The sequence below is a fragment of the Osmia bicornis genome, chromosome 3 (genome assembly GCF_907164935.1).
Source record: "Osmia bicornis bicornis chromosome 3, iOsmBic2.1, whole genome shotgun sequence".
In the NCBI taxonomy this organism is placed as follows: Eukaryota; Metazoa; Arthropoda; class Insecta; order Hymenoptera; family Megachilidae; genus Osmia; species Osmia bicornis.
The window spans coordinates 3,669,481-3,691,406 of record NC_060218.1 but is presented as its reverse complement, the minus strand read 5'-3'; the positions used below and the strand labels follow the sequence as shown (position 1 = coordinate 3,691,406).

Genomic DNA, 21,926 nt, shown 5'->3' with positions numbered 1-21,926 from the left:
GATCTATCCCCCTTCTGTCTACCCCATTTTCAAAGAGGACCTCGATTGTAGTTACATTCGCCTAAACTACCTCCGATTCCAACCCGGTAACAACACCTTCACGATTGTTATAAATCTCAATCTTTCCCATTTTTATACTTTTTCCTGAGTATCCAAATATCCTAAGTGTTCTAAATATCCTAAGGTACCCAATTATTAACACAAGGGTTAAATTATCTTCCCCTTTTTTCCCTCGGAATAAAAATACATAAGCATAATTGAAACGTTAGGTCGTGGGTCTCATTTAGAAAATAAAGCCCGTCGATCTACCGCGATCTTTGGATCAAGCATTTCTTCTCGTAACCGTGATGCATGAAAACGGAGCCGGCAAGCGTAATCGAATGACGTAAGGCCCTAATAAAATCGTAAGTCGGATGACAGCCGGTGCACGTAGCGCGGAATAATGGGCCCAGACATTCCTCCCCCGTATACCGAAGGGGGGTTGGTCGCATTGTCGTTCGTTCCCTTACGTAAGAATGGCGACGAAGAAACGACGCGAAGGCAGATGCTGTTTAGACATTCCGCCGCCTTGATACACGAACCAAACGAGGATGGAAGGAGACTTAATGCGATCTTTGGGTGCCCGAGATGCAGCCAGGTAAATCGAGAGCAGATCTCTTCCGAGACGTTTCATTTTCGTTGATGCGTTGGAAAGATCGACGAGTTTCTACGAATCTGGGATCTTCTTTCTTTCGTGTACGCGGAAAATAGCCCCGAATTTATTTTCCCAGACGGTGCATCCGTGATTGCAGAAAGTTACTCGGTATCCGTTGGAAAAATTACATTACAAAAGTAGATCGATGGCAAAAAAGTAGGAAAGAAACAGAGGGCGAGTAAATCGAGCAAAAGGATAGAGAATGAAGGTAAGAGATCGAATTCGAGGGCGGAGTTGCTGGCAACAGGAGAAGGGGGTTTTTAGAGGAGAAACGAGGGATGGAACCGCGAAATCAGGCATAGCCGTGAAAATAACGATTTCTCCTTTGTGGTGCCGTTCGTTAAACCGAGAAGAGCCGGTTTCACGAATACCACGGTAAACGAGTGAGAAACGACGAGGTGGTTCGTGCATGGGTGTTCGTGACTCGTCGATATTTCTCGTGAACGCCGAAAGAATCGATATTTTATGTAGATCACGAGAAAAGGGCAACGTGTCCTTCTTGGCTATTCTCGCCTGGACGAACAAAAACATCGGCCGATCCCATGCGAAAGAACGTGCAAGCCTGTGTCGCAAGAAAGAACAAGGTGAATCCTGGGTGGGTAAGAGAGAGAGAGAAAGGTAGCGAGAAAGAGGGTGGGATGGCAAAAGCTTTGTTGCATGGCAGAATTCATCCAGAAAATGGAACTTCTTCGGTGGCGATTGTTACGTCGCGGGTGGAGAAAGCTGCCACGGCTATTCATCCGACGTATTCCATTGAATTAGATAGAAATATTCCAGCGAATTGAATAGGAAACTCGTATGCAACGCTACGTTATCGGGATCGTTATTGGAATTTAAAACGCAAGGAAATCGTTGAAATTCTTTTATACATCTACGACTCAAAATAGAAAGTCACCACCCTTGTAATATTTTAGATACTTAACCAACCCCCAATTAAATTTTTAATATTTCTAATAATCCATATCATTGTGTGCAAAATTTTTAATTTTCAGTATTCTAATTAGTAATGTTAACATAAAAAAAATTACGTATCAAAGTCTTTAATTTAACTTTAGTTATCTATCAAGTACCTACAAGAACGTATTTATTTCAAAACCATGATCCCCATCGTGGTCGAACGATGCACCTCAGGTGTCTCATTGTCCCGTTTTATCACCTGACATACGTGACGTGGCCGAGGTTTCCCTGGATCTGTAGTTGGCGACTCGAAGGTCAGGTCGTCGCCCAGTTTTCCCTCGATCCGTGAAAAAAGAAGAATCAGAGAAAAGCGACGATGCATCGACCTCTTCGGGTCGTGATGGTCCAGCTGCTGGCAGAATGAATTCTGTTGTGTGCGTATGCGTGTGCGGGCCCGATCCATGTGGAAACGTGGGTGGGTGATGGATAGACGGTTACCGTGTCACTCGTGCAAACGTTAAACGGGCATCAATGGCTGGAAATTGCATGGGCACCGGCATTGTGCACCCCCCAGCCCCATTTATAATGGCACCTAGCCCTGTCTCGGTGTATGCAGATGCGGGACAAAGAGACGTCGAAGACGCAACGTGAGATACGATCGAGAATTTCGCAGCTGGAACAGGGTACGATTCAATCGCTCGATTGCTCGCTGATTATCATTTCATTCCGGTCAATTTCGTCTATTCACACCTTCGCCACTCGAGTGTTTGATTAAAGGAATTTCAGTTTCAATTCGAAAGTTTCTAGCAGAAATTTCGAATCTTCCAGAAGATTCTTGATCCTCGAAGTTCGTTAAAAAAACGAACCGTTGCCTCGATCGTCTTCTTCCACCACCATAGCTGTCTCCGTCCTCCATTGACACGGTCTGTCCTATTAGAAACGTCGTCCGTTGCACTTTTTTTCAAACCTGTATCGGAATCTGGCAAAGAGAACGCCAATCGCGTTGCAGCGATCACGGGGTGGAAAATCATAAAAAAAGAAAGTCGTCGGTTACCTTATCTAAGTAAAAGTGTACGTTAGCGGATGAGTTTCGCACCTGGCGACGCGGTTGACGTCGATAAACGTTACTTTTTCCTTAGAACGAGACGTCGAGGAGAGAGAAAGACAATGTGCACGGAAAAAGGGTAGAAAATTCACCTTTCCAAAAAATCCTTTCACCTACCCCGCCACTCCTTACCGTTGAATGTTAGGAAACCGCGCAGAAACTTCTCACGGGGGGAAAGAAGAAAAAAACGTAATTTTCGATGAAAAGAGGGGAATCGACGATGCAAATTCAGGGTCGAAGAGGGAAACCAAGCGAATACGCGGCCGTGTACCTGCTTTTTGCGTCGCGTTCGCGTGATTCGAAGGGTAGGAAAGATCAAGGAGCAGGGTGTAATCGGGCCCGCGAGAATGAAACGAGGACGAGTAACCGAAATTTCATAAAGAATCCACCAATACGGAGGCTTCCTCGTTGTCTGAAATATCCTACCTGACCTGTCGCCTCTCTTCTTTCCACGGTTTTTTTTCCACCGTTTTAGGGGAATCCACGTCAGGTATGAAGGGGAGGCACAGATGCGGAGGAGCGAAAAACGGGGCCAGCATGGCTGGGAGCGAGAGAACTTTCCGACGAATTCACAGGATTTTGAAATTTTTTTCCCTCAACCGTCTCCACGGTAGCAGCATCCCCCACCTGCGACCTCCAGCTTTTTACCATCGTTTCGCGAGCGTTTATATCTATTCTATACTTCCTCCTCCTGTTCACTAGACTCGATGGGAAAGTTCGAAGAGATGGCCAAATGGCTAAGCGACTTTCTTTCTTCGTTCCCCCGGTTCACTGACCTTTCTCCGTCATGCCGGACCTTAACATCACACCTGCTACCTGATCGTAAAACAAAACCCTTTTCAAAATCAATCTATTCTACATAATTATCAGAATTTCAAACGCTGTGCTGTAACAGAGTCAAACGTTAAACCCAAATCCGTGAAAAGTTCAATGTATTGGTCGCCATGCTGTAAATCTACCCTTTATTCGATCGAAAAGGGCTTTCGCGCCAGGCCGTATCGAAGTAATTATTATTAAAAACCGTTATGCTCCGGCTGGGGGGCAATGGCGTTGTCGTAAGCTCGTTTTCTCGAACCGAACGAATCGGTTCCGTGCCATTATCCGTCGGGTACCCTTTTTTCGGGGGGCGCGCGCGTCAAAGCTGCGAAAGAAGAAGGAAAGGGTGGGCGAGGGAGGCCAGTCATAAGATACGATGATGGATGCACGCGAAGGGTTGCGTTTCGCGGGCAGAGGGGCAGGCGCGCGGAAAGAAAAGGGCCAAAAAGGGTTCCGTGTTTGGCCAATCGTACGCGAACATCGTGTGCCTACGACCAATCATCGGAGCCCCTTCCGGTTGAGCGATGGTGGGGAGGGATGGTTCGTCCTTAGGGGCACGATTTCGTTGCGTCATTCTGACACTCATTCCGTATCGGTCCTTCGACCAGGACCACTAGTTTTCGTGTGACCTTCAAAATCATTGCTCTTCAACATCTTTTCCATATCGTCAGTGTGATATATTATATTTGCATCCGTTGAATAATTAACGGAACTTCGATTAAAATTAACATAGTGTTGTATCAAGATTCGATTACGTTTCGATAAATCGTTATTCGTGAAAAAGTGTGGCGATTTTAAATCGCGATGCGGTATAAGAACATGCCGAAAGGGAAGAGTCGCTAACCCAAGCGAGAATTCGTCTTGTGGCTGAAGATCAGGGTCGCTGATCGCCGTGCTGGATCTTGAAAACTACCCCCATGTGAGTAACGGGCCACGGGAATCCTCGAGGGCGAACGAGGTTAAGATGGTCTTCTTGGAAGACCCGAGGATGATCTTTGCGGATATGCGACTTCATGCGACCAGCACGCCGACCTCCACCCTCTCGCGTTACCATCACCAGAAGTACAGGCCTCAGAACAACAATGATTGTACGATGTCTTGCACCGAAATCGATATTCAATTTCAAATTAAACTTATTGTTGGACAAACTCTCCGCCATATAAATACATTTTTTTTTTTCAATTTTAATTAACGTTGAATCCTATTGATTTGTTACAGACGCGGACCTTCATGGGGAGGTTGACGGACCCGAACTCAGTGGCGATGACAGAAGTATCGCCAGCGACATCCAGGATGCGACCGAGGCGAACCTTGACCATGATTCCATGGACTCGGACAGGGAAGCCCTTAATCTGGTTAGTAGACGTTCAACGTTATTTAATTAATCCGTGAACTCGAGATACAACTTCCTCCAAAGACATTCGGTCGCTACTTCCGGGGAAGTTTTCGTTTTCCTTTGTCTACGAAAGTTGAGGGAGCTTCGATTTTTTTATACTCGTTCACGGAAGAACGTAAAAAGTACTTCAGTTCAATATTTGGCAAATAAATAGAGGAAGCGAGTGATGGAGGACAGGAAGAAGGGGGCGACAGGGTTGTAGGTTTTATAGAACACAAAAGCACGGGATGGACCGTAGTGACCAATATTCTGACCTGACCGAGTGTAAACACGGCTTTGTTCGACGCCGTTTACTCTGTAATATTAGGGAGGGTGGCTCTGCGCCATTTTTCCAATTCCTCCTCTCTTCTATTCTCCAATCTTTATTAAGATCAATTTTTTCCTTACATCGCTATTTATACAAATCGACTTCAGGTCACGGACGTGTCTCATCGCAACAGCAGCAGCGGTACAAGCGGCAGTGCCTCCTCGCCCAGTTCCGGGGTGAGCAGCCAGCTAACCGGAAGTCATCAGCAACAGCAACACACGGCCGGCCAGCAGAATAGCAGTAATTCTCAGGCTGCCCTAGCTGCTCAGCTGGTTGGCCAACAATTGCTGATGCACGGTTCTCTCGGTGCGTTAGGACCACAGGAGATCCAAGCGCTCGCCTCCACCTTTCAGCAACAACAGCAATCGTTGCAGCAACAGTTGCAGCAATTGGCGATGTTCCAACAAGCGAACTCCGCCGCGGCCGGTCAACTTCCGGCGCAGGCACAGTTCTTCTTGCAGAATCAGGTTCGTGAAATAGATGTACAAGTAATTTTCTAATTCTTCTTTTTCGTGAAATACAAAAGGTGCGTCTCGTATCGGTCGCTAAAAGAATTACTTAAGTTCAGAGCGCGAACAAATGCATCCCGTACGCTCGAATTCCATCCATTGATCTCCCAGCACCGAGTACTCCATCGAATTACCTACTCGATACGAATTCGATTCGAATCGCGGCGATGAAGGGGGGTAAAACGGTCCAAAGACGACGTTCCTCCTGGTATATCTGATCGACCGGCCGAAAAGAAGAAGACGTCTTATTCTTCGAGGACGGTTCGCTCGATTTGACGCGGAGATAGCGAACTGACGATGTCACAAAGGGGACAGGGTTTCTACTCGTTCAGTCTCGCGTTTTCTTCCGCGACCTGATGGATTTTTCATCGAGCTTTTAGATTCGTGCACTAATTACGCTACTCAGAATAATTAAAATAGAAGATTTTCGAGATCAGGACAGATGGAAATAATTTATTGAACGTATATGAAAAGGAAGGACAGGTATATTTATTGCATATTCACAAAACGCGTTTGCAAAGAAGTTTTCTTGATTGTTCGTCCGATCGAAACGTGAAAAATCGATTCACGATATATCCGGGGACATGAAAAACGATCCTCCTTCCAGGATTCCACCCCTCCCCCTCTGGCCACGGCCCTGAAACTTCCTTGGAACGATCTTGAATGGGGACCCGAGTCTGCGTTTACTAAAAAAAAAAAGTTTCTATAGATTCCGTCACGTGGAGCGCGTGCACGGCTACGTAACCTCCTGGAAAAACTAACAAAACGACTTCGAACTTGAGCAGATTTAATGGCCGTTCGTGTTCCCCGGTAGATACGCGTACGTAGCTGCGAGCATTAAAGCCGGGTCTTCCGTGTCTCCTTTGAAAGGTGCAACAAGGAGATCCATCGGGTCCCTTCGGCACCTTGCCACCGGCTGCCTTTTGTTACCTCACACGTGGCCAGGCTGTTTCTTTTTTTCCTTTTTTCCTACCCCGTCTCTCTTCTCCCTCAGTTCTCGTCTCGTTTTCTCTGAACCCTCTCGGTTCTTTTCTCTTTTCGAAAACAGTCTCGGGATTTAAAAACGGGCACACGACCTCCTCGAGCAACCCTTCCTCGAGTGGCTGGCAACCTGCCTCCAACCCCTTTCCTCGAAGATTACACGCATGGGGTGAGAATACGTCTGCGAGCATAATAGATACATATTTCATTCTTTTATCCGTGTAAATTATATAGTTTTTACATTTAAGATATTTAAACCTTTGCGTAGGAAATTCTTTTTAAGCTCGATAGTTTTTCTTTTTTCCGGATTTCATATATTTAATTCACTTTCGAATCGAGTCGTTATCGCCGTTTATAATCAACAGAATTACAATCAGTTACCGCTTTCTACCGTTTCTATTTCTCGAACACAATTGTTTCCCAGACACACGGAAAAATAAGGAAAGTCATGCTTTCTAATTTTCGTGTTCTTTTTCTTTTTCCGATTCGATACCGGTCCACGAAAGGCGCGGATTAATAGGTGCACAGGTGACGGGTAATTCCTTGGTTGAACCTGTCGCGTGAGGGCACGTGCTGGTGTATTCAAAGCACCCTTCGCAGGGTGTCTTCGGTTGTCAACAATAAGCATAAACGAGTTCCTCGCTGGTTGAAGCGACACGCGACCTATCCTGTCCTGAAACCCTTTTCCTCACCGGGCGGCGCGTTTCGCACGAGCCCCTTATTCTCGTAATCGAGCATCTGGTTAAGAAAAGGTTGAAGATAATCGATCGATTCGAGAGGCACCCCTCGAGCAACTCTTTCCGTACCTGTCCACAAACGCAACACGTGTCGTCTTAAATGAAAACCGCTTAACCCTGAAGAGGTTTCGCCTATAGAACGAGCAATCTTCGCCAATGACAGAGTTTTATACATTTTAAAAGACTTTTCGATGTTTCACAAAATATTTTCCCAAAAACGGCCTCGATCAATGGTCATGAACGTCTTGCAGGGGCTGTTGCAGAGCGGTGGCTACTCTTCAAGACCCAGTCATCCGCGCTCACAGTCCATGCAGGTACTGTTTCGTATCGGCCATTGAGCTACTTACAAAATACATATATTCACAGACGTTTAATTTTCTGCGATCAGGTGCAGCAGGCAGTGGCGCAAGCAGCCCAGCAATTACAAGCTTTGCAAAAGCAGCAGGCTCTTCAAGGTAGCGGAGGTCTGGTTGCTCGAAGTTTGACGCAACAAAGGTCACCACCGCCACCTGGCACACCGCCAGCTGTGAAACCACCACCGACCAGGCTGGAACCGTCGCCAGAAGAGACGACAGACCTCGAAGAACTGGAACAGTTCGCCAAGACCTTCAAACAGAGGCGGATCAAGCTTGGTTTCACTCAGGGCGACGTTGGCCTCGCGATGGGCAAGCTCTATGGCAACGATTTCTCTCAGACCACGATCTCTAGGTAAATCTTATAATTGTTTCAAGTATAATTTTCGATCTCGTCTCGATAACAGTTAATTATAATATTGAAACATTATAATCGTCAGGTTCGAAGCGTTGAATCTGTCCTTCAAAAACATGTGCAAACTGAAGCCACTGCTGCAGAAGTGGCTGGAGGACGCGGATAATTCTTTGAACAACCCGAATTCCCTGACGAACCCGCTCACCACACCGGAAGCGATCGGCAGGCGGCGGAAGAAGAGGACCTCGATAGAAACCAGTGTCAGAGTTGCGTTGGAGAAGGCGTTCATGCAAAATCCTAAACCAACCTCGGAAGAAATCACGGTATTGGCGGACAGTTTGGCGATGGAGAAGGAGGTCGTTCGAGTATGGTTTTGCAATAGGTAGGTTTCAAAGAATTCGCTAAATTCTAAGAGATTGAAAATTTTCAGGGTTCGAAGCGCTTCATTGCCTACCACTAAAATTAATTAGACCTCCTCGTTTCAGACGACAGAAAGAGAAAAGGATTAATCCACCAACGGCAGCGATGGGCAGCCCGACAATGGCCTCCCCTGCGCCATCCGTGTTCGCATCGCTCGCGAGTTCCATGTCCGCTAGTCCCCTAGCTCTAACGACGCACTCCTCGGGCATGGCTCACTCTCACCCTCATCCGACACCGTTGGGTTCGCCTCTGTCCTTAGCCCTGGTGGCTTCCGCAGGTGGAAATTACCATCCGTTAAGTAGCAAATCCCACGAGTGACACCAACAGCCCACCCATCAGGGGGACGCTATCTTTCACCAGCATCATCACCAACCACCACCGCATCAACAGCAACAGCAACGACGTTTGTGCAATTTACCGGAATTCTATCATTAATTCGCCGGCTGATCTGTGTGCAGTGGGTCCACTGGTGAGCATCGCACGGATTTCGGTGCCAAATGGAATTTGGCGCGATGGAAGCGACTGGGTGAAGCGATACCCGGCTACAGGAAAATGGAGAACGCTGAAGGCGCGATACATATCCTGGTGTCGAGACCAGTTCGCTTCGAAGAAGCTACGTCAGGACGAAGACTACTATTTCTGGAACTAGAAGACGAAGAAGGGTATAATCGTTTCGTGAAGAGTACACGAATCATGCCACGTTTTCGAAGGGACAACAGAGCTCGGAACGTCGGTGAAAGACTCTAGACAATTTGCTTATTTCGACTCAGCACGTTCGATGCTTCGAACGCCCAAAGAACAGAGAGGTTTTGTTAGAAACTGTGTATCTTTTTTTTTCTCAGTATTATATGTGTTTCAATGCACCGCGACTGACGTGACTGAATCGCACGAGATTACGGAAAGGTGTCGTCTGGTATCGTGGAATGGAGTTTCCAAAGTCTTGCTTACACAAATATGACAATTTTCTTTGATCGTTTCTTATCGATGCTTCAAAGGTGAAAAGTCATAAAAATTGTTTAGATATAATAATTCTTATCGTGCTTGTTGCATATCAAACTTGCTAATGCTGTCAGCTTAGCTGTTTAGCTTTTAACTTATCGTTTCAACGTTGCTAACCCGATCCTAATTGATCTGTTTTATTAGAACTTTATGAAGATTCTTCCAATGTTTGTTTTTAACCACGTAGCTTTTAACATCGTATCCTAATGAGAACAACGAAACGGCTTTGCGTTCTTCATTCACACACAGGCGATACGCAGGCCGACAGCTGCCATTCAACGTTTACCTATACAAGATGTAATTAACCACACGAATGCAACTGGTCGCCAACCGTCGTAAAACGGACTCTTAATCGGTTTCCCTGGCTAGTCGTTTGAAGTATCATGAAATACTTATCAAGAGGAGAACCATTCGACGATATTCGTAATTATCGACTGGTTTCCCTCCTTGGATTTTCCTTTTGGCATGAGCTTCGAAATCGCGAAACAATTACAGAAGAGGAGAAATGTCATTGTTCTTGGGAGGAGAATCATTTGCATTCGTGTTCAAACCTCGAACGATCCGCAGACCACACCGGAAACAACGAGTAACAGGTTGAAGGAACGACGAACGATGAATTTCGAGGAGAGAACCATCTTCAGAGGCGCTCGTCTCTCCGTGGTAAGCAGGGTTTACGCGCCACCCGCGAAGGGACGTTCATTTCTTCAAGATCGTGAGCTCGTCTGTTGATCAACCATGAAATTGTACTCTTCTTCATCGGATTATTAATCCACGAATCTTAGTAACGATCCCCCAAAAAACTATCTATCCGAATAGAGGGGACGTGCTCGCGATCTTCGAGCTTGAATCATCCCCTGGCGGGTGGCGAAAATGCGGCGAGGTCCGACAATATGTTTTGTACATAATTTGCGTGTCTGTCGCAGCGTCATACATATCCGTGTCCCGGGGTACATACGTCTGTACATAAGAAAACGAAACGCGAAGGTGTCGAATCAACGAGAATACGAGGGATGCTCGTTCCTCGTAAACGAAACCTTCGATGATTGTATTGAAATTAGTTAATTGTAGTAGCTACTCGAACCAAAGGTGTCGTCTCTCGCGCACGTGCGCATAGCGAACAACAAACTGAAGTATAAATGAAGATCAACTCCAAAGGGGTGAACGAGAGGATGCGCTCTCGTATTCTCGGCGAAACACAATTCTTGCACAGACACGAGAATTAGGATTTTGTAGATACGTACGTACGTGTACATACTATTATACATATATATATATATATATACATATAAGCTACACACGAATCGTTATACGTTTAGGGGAGTGAATTTCTCGCTCGTAGCTTGACAGTTCGTTTTGCTCTTGGATATTTTGAAATATCAATTTCACACGAGGCTATGACGCGAGTTTTAAACGCGAACTGTGATCCTACCAGCTGGAAAAATATTCACTCTTCGAGGTGGTGAACTCCCGGTGATTAATTAAGGGCTATGATAGACGACGACTGACGATGAATTACGTTTCGTGAGAATCGCGATGAGATACGTGTTACACGCATGGGAGTTAAATAACGTAATCGCCGTATACTAAGAATCATGGATATACGTATAAATATATTATATATTATATACAGGTGTGTTGGTGCGCATCCGACATGTACAGAGGTGGTGAAAAGAACATAGAAAACACGGCTGGTGAAACGATCGTATGCATGTATAAATATACATAAATGTATAAAGTGAACGTTTTGTAAATAATAGGAAGAACCGATAGGAAACGGCGATTAACGAATCAACGACGGATTTACTCACCGTGACGATCGTTTCTTATTATTGCGATGATTAAGTAATCATTAATTGTAAGATACCGTTGGGCAACGCTATCACTTGATGATCGTAAGCGGAACGGTTCGAGCACCGAGCAGAACACAGGTTTTGAACGCTTCATTTGGTTGATGCCTGAACTTCTTCCTTTTTATGATCGGCAACGTCAACATTTTTTCCATTTGATGAACATACGGCGTCGAGCGTGTGTGTTAATACGTTCTGTGTCGCGTGGGTCACCGGTGGCCCACGACGTTTATCAAATGTATATCTGTAATTAAGTCATTATAAATTTGATTCTTCAATCTGTCTTTTATTAAATTTTTAAAAATCTGATACTTCTCAGTGGCACAGAACGTCTTGATCGATGTATGTATATATATTTGATATTATATTATATGTAATTTTTCTACGGAAACCACGTCGACGTAACGCGATATACTACAATATATTTTCCATATTCTGGTGTATCGTGACCGCGCTGTTATATATAATATAATATAACATGTGTATGTATGTATGCATGTACGTATGTGTGTAAACGTGTACGAGACGAGATCTCATATCCATCACGCGCGTCCTTTCGTTTTCGATCACAGTTCCATCTCCATTTAATCATCCCTCATATTTTCACCCTACCATCCTATTCTACAATCTCAAACGTAACCCCTCACATAATCTCTGCCCCTGTTTCGTTTTACTTTGAACATTAACTTCCAGAGTCGTGGACCAAGCTGTAGCGAAGCAAAAGCGCGAATGAGAGAGAGAGAGAGAGCGAGAGAGATCTTTGCGAAAAAAAAAGAGTTCCTAGTGCACCCGGTTCGAGTGCGTTGTGTAGAAGTTTTTATAGATTAAAATGAACGATCGAGCGAGGAGGAAAGAAAAAGGGGTGAACGTGATTAGGAGAGACACAGAGCAGAGAAAGGGACACTCGCGATTTCCTTGTCCTTCGTTTTTCCTTTTTTCTTTGACTTCTTCTTCCCGTTCGTCCAAGGTGTACAGTATGGTATATTTTATTTTTATTTTGTAGATAGAAGAAAGAAATTAGAATCGAAACCCCTGGTCCCCACCCTCTGATCGACGTGTCATTGGTTCATTTTACCGTGGGCCTCGACGAGCCAGCGCATTCCGCGAGCGATAGACACATTATCACAGTGATTATTATTATTATTAATTATTGATTATTATTATTATTATTATTAATTATTAATTATTATTATTTCATTATATTTTAACTTTTATTATTTGAAAATAAAAGTGCTAGACAGACTTCAGTTATTTATGTTCCTTTGATTTCTTTCTGTCTGCTTTTTATTTCCTCTTTTCATTGTTTTATTCATCCCTCTTTTCTAGACATGAAAATCCGCGAGATTTTTACTCTTACCGTCCCATCGTGTTTTTTACCTTTTTTTTTTTTCTGTAAATATCTGCACAAAATAATGTAAGAAAAGTCACGCAAGGTGCTGCGTCATTTTTCACGATGGCAGTACAGCGTACAAAGACGAACGGTACCAAAATGGTCGGTATACCAAACTTAGTCGACTAATCCAATCAATAGAGATGTATAATCGTTTTCAAACAGGCGTCTAGCGTTAATGTAGGAGCCTATTAACGATTCGATGTGTAAACTCGTAAATAATGGGAGGTAATGTTATCTATTTAAGGAAGGAGTACCATTTTAAAGGTAAAGATAAAAAAAAAAAAAAACATTATAAACGACGAAAAGTGGTAATCGTTAGGTGATAAACGACAAACGAAAGAAAATGAAAAAAAAGAGCACGGTATGACAGTTCTTAAAAGGGTAAACGAAATAATAGTAGAGGTCATATGATCGCGGGGTAAGGTCCTCGTTCGATGACAAGAATCGTGTAAACTATTTTGTACCGAGAATTAGAGGCATGCTCGCGATATTCGTGATCTTTTTATCACGTTCACGTGTATCTGTGAACGTTTCTATCGCGGATTAGGGATAAATTAATTAAAAAAAAAAAAAAAGAAGTGCGTTTCTGACGTCCGCCCTCCATGATCCCCGTGGATCTTCCGGGGATTCACCGGAAGCTAAAGTGTGTGTGATTGCGCGCGTGAAAGAGAGGGAGAGGTAGAGAAAAAATAGAGCCTGAATGTGAACGTGCGGCAATGGAGCTGTATAAATAAAGTCATATCAATCTGGAATAGTTCATGTTATCTAGGATACACTATTACTACGATCATTATCACAATATGATTAGTAAGAATATTGTAATTGTATAATAAACTGCGTCATAGATATATATCATCAGCATTGATTCTGTCGAGCACATCCCTATTTTAAAAACAAAGTTGCGTCAAAGGAAAATAGAAAATAATGGAACCTCTCGGTTGAGACTTCATGAATTTTATAGGAATGACTATACAGTATTTCCCATAACGTACCAATTTATTGCAAAAAAATATAATATACAATTTGAAATAAAAGTGTAGTTATAAGTAGAATGATGACTTATGCACCAAAAATTGTATTAACATATATCTTATATCCGTGTCACTTTTCACCGGTGCTTCGGGGTTCCTGACACCCCAAGATGATATTAGGTCGGTATGTAGAGAGCGCCTCCGATGCATCGGGGTCCCCGATACCCCAGATGCCAGAATGTCGATATGCAAAGAGTATCACCGGTGCTTCGGGGTCCCTAAGACCCCCTGTGGCTCGGGGGGCTTAGAATACGGCCACGGTATCCCCTGCCTGTCGTAAAAGGCGACTAAAAGGGGTCACACAGACACATACACATACGTACACATGCACCCACGCATACACACACACACTGATTCAGGCGAAAAGATAAGCAGCAGACTGTAAAAGTATGGACTGAGTGTAAGATTTAAAAGTATGGACAAGTATGAGTGACGAAATTTAAAAATGCGCGGGGTTTGGGGTTGGCGGAGCTGGCAGTTCATCCCTGAAGGCGCGTGGCCAATAGCGTTCATTGGGCAACAAGGTGACAGATAAGTTACCAAAAATGCCAGCCTTTGGGCGAAATTCGATAGATGGATGGATGGGGTCCCTAAGATCCCAAACCATCAGCCATTACGCCATCTATATAAAAGCGGCGCAAACTATTCGTTAACTTACCGACTGCCGAAGGGTCGATTACCGACTGTCGGAAGTTCAGTCGATAAGTCGGTAATTTATTGAGTAGTTTCCGCCGCTTTTGTATAGATGGCGCTGTGGTCGAACTTTAAAAATAATTCTAGGTGGTTTTCTCAAAATATAAGTTTGTCAAATAATTATTCTAATAATTTTTCGGTTGAGAAAGTGAAACGGGGCTCATAAAGAAGGACAAAATAATAAATAAAAGAATTTTATTTTTTGATGAGCTTGTAGCTGTATAAATACTAAAAAACAAAAGAGGGCTGGAATACTAATCACGAGATGAAATAAGTATAATTTATAGATAAATCACTGATTACACTTATTATGTTACAAAATATATTTATAAATTGCAAGAGCATTGTCATGCTTAAATCTATTTTCTTTTATAAAGCATCATTTGAAGCTTAACATACATCACGTGTTGATATAGTCTCTATCAAATTTAACTGCATGAATTATAATAACAATGAAGGAATATATTTTCTTCTTTATCCTCCTCGTGTTGCTTTTCATTGGACAGCTCGAAATAGTGTTGCGTCTTAACATTCGCGGTATCATTAAATATAGCGTATATCCCATTTTCATACAATAATAGGGGTATATTTGCAATCACAGTGCGGGCAAATAATAGGTTACACTTCAGTATGGATTCTGTCCTTGGGGAGGATGTTGATTACCACCATAACGCGGTAAAGTCGCGAATCCGCCGTAAGGATTTGGTGGCATACCCTGATATGGATTATAACTTCCTACGAATAGAACATACATAAATATCGACACGTTACAAAGTCCAGAAATGATCATGCATTTTTTTTAATCACCTTGTGCTGGATAAGGCATTGTTGCATATGGGTTATACGTTGCAGGCATAGGGGGAGGCATATATGCCGGATACGGTGTAGCGGGACCAACTCCATATGGTACAGGCATTCCACCTTGGAAATGTGTAGGATACGGTAATTGTGAGGAACCACTTTGTTCTGTTCCAGATTGACTTTGTTGTCCGGATGTTCCTAAACAGGTTTTCAATTGAAAGTTAATTATACTGTCTCCAGGTCAGTAACACCTTGTTGAGTATATTATGTACCTCCGTGATGCGACGGAATAGTAGGAGTCGTAGCTGGGCCAGTATGGCTCAAATTTGTAGTCAAATCTTTTAACAACTCTTCTTTTTCGGTTTTACGAGCGAAACAGAAATCTGATATTTTATTTTGGAAGACCACCAACAGCTATAAAAAAGAAAATTACACGCTGTTTTGACAAGAACAAAATAGCAATGAATAAAAATTTAATTGACATTTACCTGCGTTAGATCGTTGTAAAATTTAATACCTTCATTCAAGTTGTCTTTAAGTTCTTTGAACGAATCATAAGCAGCTGCTAGTTTGCATAACATTGCCTCTCTTGAACTACCACTACCAGATTGTTCTGCTGTAAATTCTGCGTGACACCTCTGTAAGCGTATATTAAACAAGTGTCATGAATAATGTCTTATCGATGCAATATTATATTTAAGCATACCTGAATTTCAGCAATCAATTGTTCCTGTCGAGCAACGCTTTCTCTGACTTGCTTCTGTAAAGGTCCATATGCTTTTCCTATACTTTCCACAGATAAATTTGGTTCGTCAATTGCACCATCTTTAGCTAGCGCTGACAAGAATGTCGTTTTCATATCAGTAGTAGCAGACTTTAATTCACTTTCTATAACATCGCGTTCTGCTTTTAAAGTTTCAACCTTTAGAAAAATGATATGATAATTCAATCTGACTAATATAATGTAAAAAGAAATGTTAAGTATATATAAAATGCTTACATCTTCCATTAATTTTCTAAGTTTGGCAACAATGTTACTTTCTTGAACTGCTGACCCAGCTGGCACAGCATTGATTAAGTCACCTTCGGTCGAGCTTAAAATTTCCATGCCTTCTCTTTGGTTTTCATATTTTTCACGCACAACCTGTGAATTATCGTAGTTATTTCGAAAAAACTTTACGCAAAGTCACGTATATATTTACCTTGTCAGCTGTTACAGCATTGTTGATAATTTCACGGTATTTCCGTAGATTAACGGTAAACTGCTCTGTCAAACGAGCACTAGGTATTCTTGTCCATCGTTCTTTGAATTGTTCTCTTAATTGATCATCAGATTCTCGTTCTTCTTGAAGAATCCGTTCACACTACGAAAGTAACACCAATTTAGTAATTATGTCAATAAATAATTACAAGTTTTATTTATTTACCTCGTCTAATAGTTCTTTATTTCGTTGTAAAAGATCGGGTAACTCTTTCATATAACTTTCCAAAGCTTTAATTCCACCTGCTTCTTTTACATACTGAGCTTTTTCTAATAAAGATTGAGGTAATTCTACTCCGCTTGTATCTTCGATGGCCGCTGGTAAATTTAAACTTGCCAAAACACTATTCAATACTTGTGTCATTTCACGTAATTTAGATATTTCTGAATTAACCAATTCATTACGACGGACTTCATAAGAGGATAATGCTTGATGCACGCTAACAGGCAGTAAATCGGCAAAAAGATCTAAGAATATAAAAAATGTAAATGAAAGGCAATTTGTATCGAAATAAATTTTAATTCAATATGCATATTTTTATATGTAACAAACCTTTAAAATTCGAGCTAAAGATCTCCGGCAGTGGTAACAATTTTGCCACACTTGCTTTACCAATAGGTTCCAAAGCTTTTACATCGGGTACTCTCTCGTGATAAATAAAATCATTGTCTTTCTTTACCTCCGTAAAATTTCTTTGAGCTCTATTAGCATAATCTTGGAACAAACTAGGTTTATTTGAACGTTGTTGAGCAGCTTTGAATAATTCCACGGCATGCTAAAGATATATGTATATTTCAAATATTTAATTATACATATTTATAGGAAAATTGTTAAAGTTTACCTCTAGTCTAGCAATTTCTTCTCCAATAACCTTGTTACTTTTGCAAACCAGTGACTGATAAAATTCAGCCATTGCACGATATCCAGCTTGTTTCCCTGCAATCTATATTAATATAATAAATATAATTATTCAATATACGTATTACATACAGTTCCTATAAAAATCAAATAAAATGTACATACTAAAGGAACCCACTCCTTATCCCAAAATGCTCTGAAAATCTCCTTTTGGAATAACTTTAATGCATCTGCATATAGTTCCTCAGCTTGTGAAGCTAATTTAGCAACAATTCCATCTTTCATTGCATCATGAATTGCTTTATGTACAAATATTTCTTGTGCTTGAGCAAGCATTAAAGCAGATAATGCACCTAATGTTTCTGGACTGATATCTGGTGTAGGCTCATGTTGAATAGCCATCATAACATTTCCTTTGAGATAATTATAGATACCAGCAGCTTGCTAATTACATAACATAAATATTAATGATCAAATCACTATTTCATACAATTAGTTTTACGAATTCAAGTACTAACTTGAAATAATTTTGCAGCCAATTTTAAGCCTTCATCGCTCTCTAAAGATTGTGTTGCTGCTATTGAGCTTTGTAAAGCAGCAATATTAAATAATACACATACTTTTTCATATCCTAATGTGCTAATGGCTGAAAGAATCAAATATTACAAATGAATCTAATATCACCAAAAATCTGACTCAGACTTTATCTTATCTGCTACCTATTCATTAATCAGTCAACAACTTAAAAAGATTACTTTTTGTTTCTAATATGTATACTTAAACAAAGTACATTAAAACCCCTTACTTAAACTAAGTTTTCCACCAAATATAGTGTGATCAAATGCATCTTTCCACTTGAATGGAATTTGTAATTCATGAGCAGGTATTTTACCCTCTAATGCACATAGTTGATCATAATAGCTGAAAGTAATAAAAATAATTTTAAATTGTGTTTTAGAATAGTGATTTAAAATAAGAATAAAACGAATAAAACATACAACAAAAATATACATTTTTTAGGATGTCATCATAATTAAAATTGAAATAATTATTAAACATGACTCATACCTGTATATAACCTCCAAGGAACTTTCATACTTCTCGAAAGCTCTCCATAGAGCATTGTTTCGTAGTTTATTAAAATCATTTATTGCCTCTGTATAATCCTTTTGATTGCTTGCGCTATTATATGTTGATTTAATAACATTTGTAAGCGGTTTAATGACATCAACGTCGCACGGTTTTTTCAACGGTACCGCAATTAGCTCAGCCATTTTGACGTATGAACCAAGTCGACTACTTCAATGCACGGATAACAAAGTTGCTGCATGTAGTACTAGCAGTGACTATAGATAGTAGACAAGGTGCGGGCAAAAACGAGATAGAGGTATGGGATAGACCGCTCACTAACGCATTTTTATCCCACACAATTCAGGGGACTTTACAGCCCCTTTATTTCTTCTATCTTATTTATAAATTATCAAACTAAACTTCGTTTTAATAAACATTCTGTAGTACATGCAATTTTTCATGCGTTGGTTTTTTAGATATTTGCTTAGCGCTCTTGACTATAAAAATATTTTTATACATTTATCTTTCACGTAAGCAAGCATATGAATTATTTTAATTTTATAGCAATGCGTACTCTGAAACCAATGCTGCTGACATTATCTAATGAAGAGAAGAGAAATCAACGGAATATAATTGATTTGTAATTATAGTACACATTCGCACCGTACAGGTGCATGTTTTCTTTAATAATGAACTAGTTCAGACATGTCGCTGTGTGTCATTAACTATCTGCGTCATCTACAGATATTTACAAATGAGATTTTTTATAAGTGTTTTTGGTAAAGCTGTAAGTTTGTTCTGTTGTATGTGATTTGTATAATTGGGGTGAGAAAAGTGGCAAACAATTGTAAAGGAAAACAGGAAGATTAGGAGCAGTATGAATTTTACTTTATGATAAAGAGAAACAGATGTACTCACTTTCTCTTTCTCTCTCTCTCTCTCTCTATCTATACAAATTTTATTGAGATTTGTAAATAACATTCATTTATATACTCCCGTAAAAAATACGGACAAATTAATATAAATATGTTATAGTTGCATAGATCGTTTTCTTTTATCGCGGAGGTTTGTCCGTCCATATTAACTTGTGTGGAAAAAATATTATCGATTTCACCTTGAAATCATTGCATGAAATCTGGATTAATTTTTGTTATTTATTAATTATATACACGTAAGCATTTTGAACAAAACAGTAGTAATATTATTATAAATTTATCATATCTGATGATTTATTGATTGCTTGTAGAATATAACATATGTGAACATTTGTTTCTCTTGTTGGTTATAGTGATCTGTATATTTGTTGCTGTTTATTTATATGTGCTTTATTTACACAGGTTGATTCCAAATTATAACAATGAGTCTTATTGAAGGTGTTGGAGATGAAGTTACAAATTTTTTTATTATTGTAGTAGCCCTATTAATAGGGTGGCTTGCATGGTGTTCTACAAGTATTGCAGATCAACCATTAATACGCACAGTACTTATATTGCAACATAGAACACGCACACGTATCGCTGAACTTAGAGCTAATCAAGCTGCAAGCTCCTTCAGTAGACCTCCAAATTTGGAGATGTCAGAAGAAGAATCAGTAGAACCAGTTGCTGATGACAGCACTGATATTTCACAAAATTGTCCAGAACCATCTGTCAGAGACACAAGTGGAAGGGTTTCTCCAGAAACACAAAGGGCACCTGAAGCAACAGCTACAGAAGAAGTACTTATTGAGGCCATGGATTCATTTAATAATGATAATGCAAGTTTGTTGCAAAGGCAAACAAAAATAAACACTTCCAAAAAAACAAGTATATCAGAATCATGCACTGAATCTGTGGAAGCTGTACAACCAGAACCTGAAAATCTTTCAGGTAGCGATGCTAATGAAATAAGCATTAAGCTTAAGTTTATAAATGATGATCAAAAAGTAGTTACTGGTAGTCTTAAAGAGCTGCTTGGAGACTTTAAAAGGTTAATACTAATTAATAAGTATTCCATATTGAATCTACATTTACAAAACAAATAATTTTTATGTTTTTCCTAGGAGACACTTTCAGATAGAACTTGAAGCCCAAAAATTGGTACGGTTAGTTTTTAATGGTCGAGTATTACAGCCTGATAGTCAAACATTGGAAAAATGCGGTTTGTATAACAACTGTGTAGTTCATTGTTTAGTACATCAACCGCGACCAAACCCTGTACCGTCACAAACATCGACGTTAGATAATTCATCGTCGATCTATTTCAATCCTCAATCATTTTCCGACATACCTGTTGGTACACCAATTAGTTCAGTGCATAATGAATGGGATTTGAGTAGACTCTTTTTGAGTATTTTGACTCTCATGTTAGGTCTTGCTTGGTATTCTCGATACCATTATGCTCAACTGTTTACCACAACTACTACGCTTGCTCTGTATGCGCTCACTGCAATTTTTGCAATTTCGTTAGTTGGTAACTTTTTTCCCGATCAGGACAACATTAGAAATATTGAATGAATTTACAAAAATAAAGCACTTTAAGACATTACATTTTGAAATATGATTTTTTTTTGTAATATCAATATATATTTTAACATAAAATCGTTTGAACACGTTTGTTCGTGACATTAAAGAAGATGAAGGATGTAATTTTTACCACTTTATAAAACGACTTATTCGTGTAAAAAGTGAAATGTAGCTAGGTCATATGATTGCATTTTGATTAAAATGAATATGCATTGAGCTCAAAATTTTTATTTGTGTATGTAGAAAACGAGTTTTCCTGGGTTATCGTAATTAAAGAAAATATGTATAATGTGACGTTAAATTTATATTAAAAGCGAGTTAATACTTATTCATTTAAATATATTTGTGATAAATACTATTCATTTGTTGAATTAATAGATAATAAATATTATAAACGATAGTTGCAATGGTGCTGCATTACATTATTTTCAACAACTGATTTGTTTTATGTCTACATTTTTATAAATATTTAATTATATTTAAAAATTATATCATACAGATATAGGGAAAAGCTATGTTAATCACTTTATTTTCATAATCTTCCAAAATTTATAATACCTAAGAGGATTCACTAATAAATTATAATTAATTTTTCAAGCACCATTACATGCATTGTTATAAAAAAATGAAAATTGTCAAAAATATGTATATATATATATTTATATAATTCATAAGGTATTATATAATCATAATTGTAATTTATTAGAAGATATACTTTATATTATTTCTAAACAAAGAAGTTTCGTTACTATTTCTGACAATGATTCGTTATTACCACTGTAATACACTGTACTATAGTAGTTTGTAGAAAAATTGAAGTACGATTGGATGTGAAATAAACGGCTATTTATTCGATGTTTTCTTGCATTGATATACTTTGATTTAAGAATGATTTGA

At 40.1% G+C, this 21,926-nt stretch overlaps 3 protein-coding genes across 8 annotated transcripts in view; 2 read left to right on the top strand and 1 right to left on the bottom strand.

The window, feature by feature from the left end:
- LOC114878099 (POU domain, class 2, transcription factor 1-like) overlaps nucleotides 1-12,667 on the top strand; it is a 91,762-nt gene extending 79,095 nt beyond the window's left edge. Inside the window, exons 5-11 of one of the 5 annotated variants that reach the window (XR_006829278.1) lie at nucleotides 4,731-4,867; nucleotides 5,323-5,682; nucleotides 7,694-7,756; nucleotides 7,831-8,150; nucleotides 8,236-8,532; nucleotides 8,621-10,229; nucleotides 12,420-12,667. Coding sequence is in view for 4 of the 5 variants with exons in the window: in XM_046285068.1 (XP_046141024.1) it covers nucleotides 4,731-4,867; nucleotides 5,323-5,682; nucleotides 7,694-7,756; nucleotides 7,831-8,150; nucleotides 8,236-8,532; nucleotides 8,621-8,888 (1,445 nt within the window). In the remaining variant the exon portion in view is untranslated. Of the gene's footprint in view, nucleotides 1-4,730; nucleotides 4,868-5,322; nucleotides 5,683-7,693; nucleotides 7,757-7,830; nucleotides 8,151-8,235; nucleotides 8,533-8,620 lie in introns of all 5 variants that reach the window. The other 4 variants (XM_046285068.1, XM_029191513.2, XM_046285069.1 and 1 more) reach the window with 4 other exon arrangements.
- Nucleotides 12,668-14,711: 2,044 nt separating this feature from the next.
- On the bottom strand, nucleotides 14,712-18,815 carry LOC114878130 (programmed cell death 6-interacting protein). The gene is made up of 14 exons (XM_029191573.2): nucleotides 18,523-18,815; nucleotides 18,260-18,375; nucleotides 17,973-18,100; nucleotides 17,620-17,898; nucleotides 17,438-17,539; nucleotides 17,149-17,371; nucleotides 16,762-17,063; nucleotides 16,537-16,698; nucleotides 16,335-16,478; nucleotides 16,041-16,256; nucleotides 15,823-15,972; nucleotides 15,607-15,748; nucleotides 15,341-15,532; nucleotides 14,712-15,268 (listed from the first exon to the last, which is right to left on the bottom strand). The coding sequence occupies exons 1-14, from the start codon at nucleotides 18,726-18,728 to the stop codon at nucleotides 15,159-15,161; spliced, it is 2,472 nt and encodes an 823-aa protein (XP_029047406.2). The 5' UTR covers nucleotides 18,729-18,815; the 3' UTR covers nucleotides 14,712-15,158.
- A 498-nt stretch (nucleotides 18,816-19,313) lies between these two features.
- Nucleotides 19,314-21,429, top strand: LOC114878139 (transmembrane and ubiquitin-like domain-containing protein 1). Of its 2 annotated transcripts, none has more exons than XM_046284994.1 (3): nucleotides 19,314-19,400; nucleotides 19,863-20,493; nucleotides 20,567-21,429. In XM_046284994.1, exons 2-3 carry the CDS (start codon nucleotides 19,883-19,885, stop codon nucleotides 21,018-21,020), a joined length of 1,065 nt encoding a protein of 354 aa, XP_046140950.1. In that variant the 5' UTR covers nucleotides 19,314-19,400; nucleotides 19,863-19,882; the 3' UTR covers nucleotides 21,021-21,429. The 2 variants fall into 2 exon arrangements, with proteins under 2 accessions (XP_046140950.1, XP_029047428.1); XM_029191595.2 differs by lacking the exon at nucleotides 19,314-19,400 and adding an exon at nucleotides 19,457-19,696.
- Nucleotides 21,430-21,926: the final 497 nt, after the last annotated feature.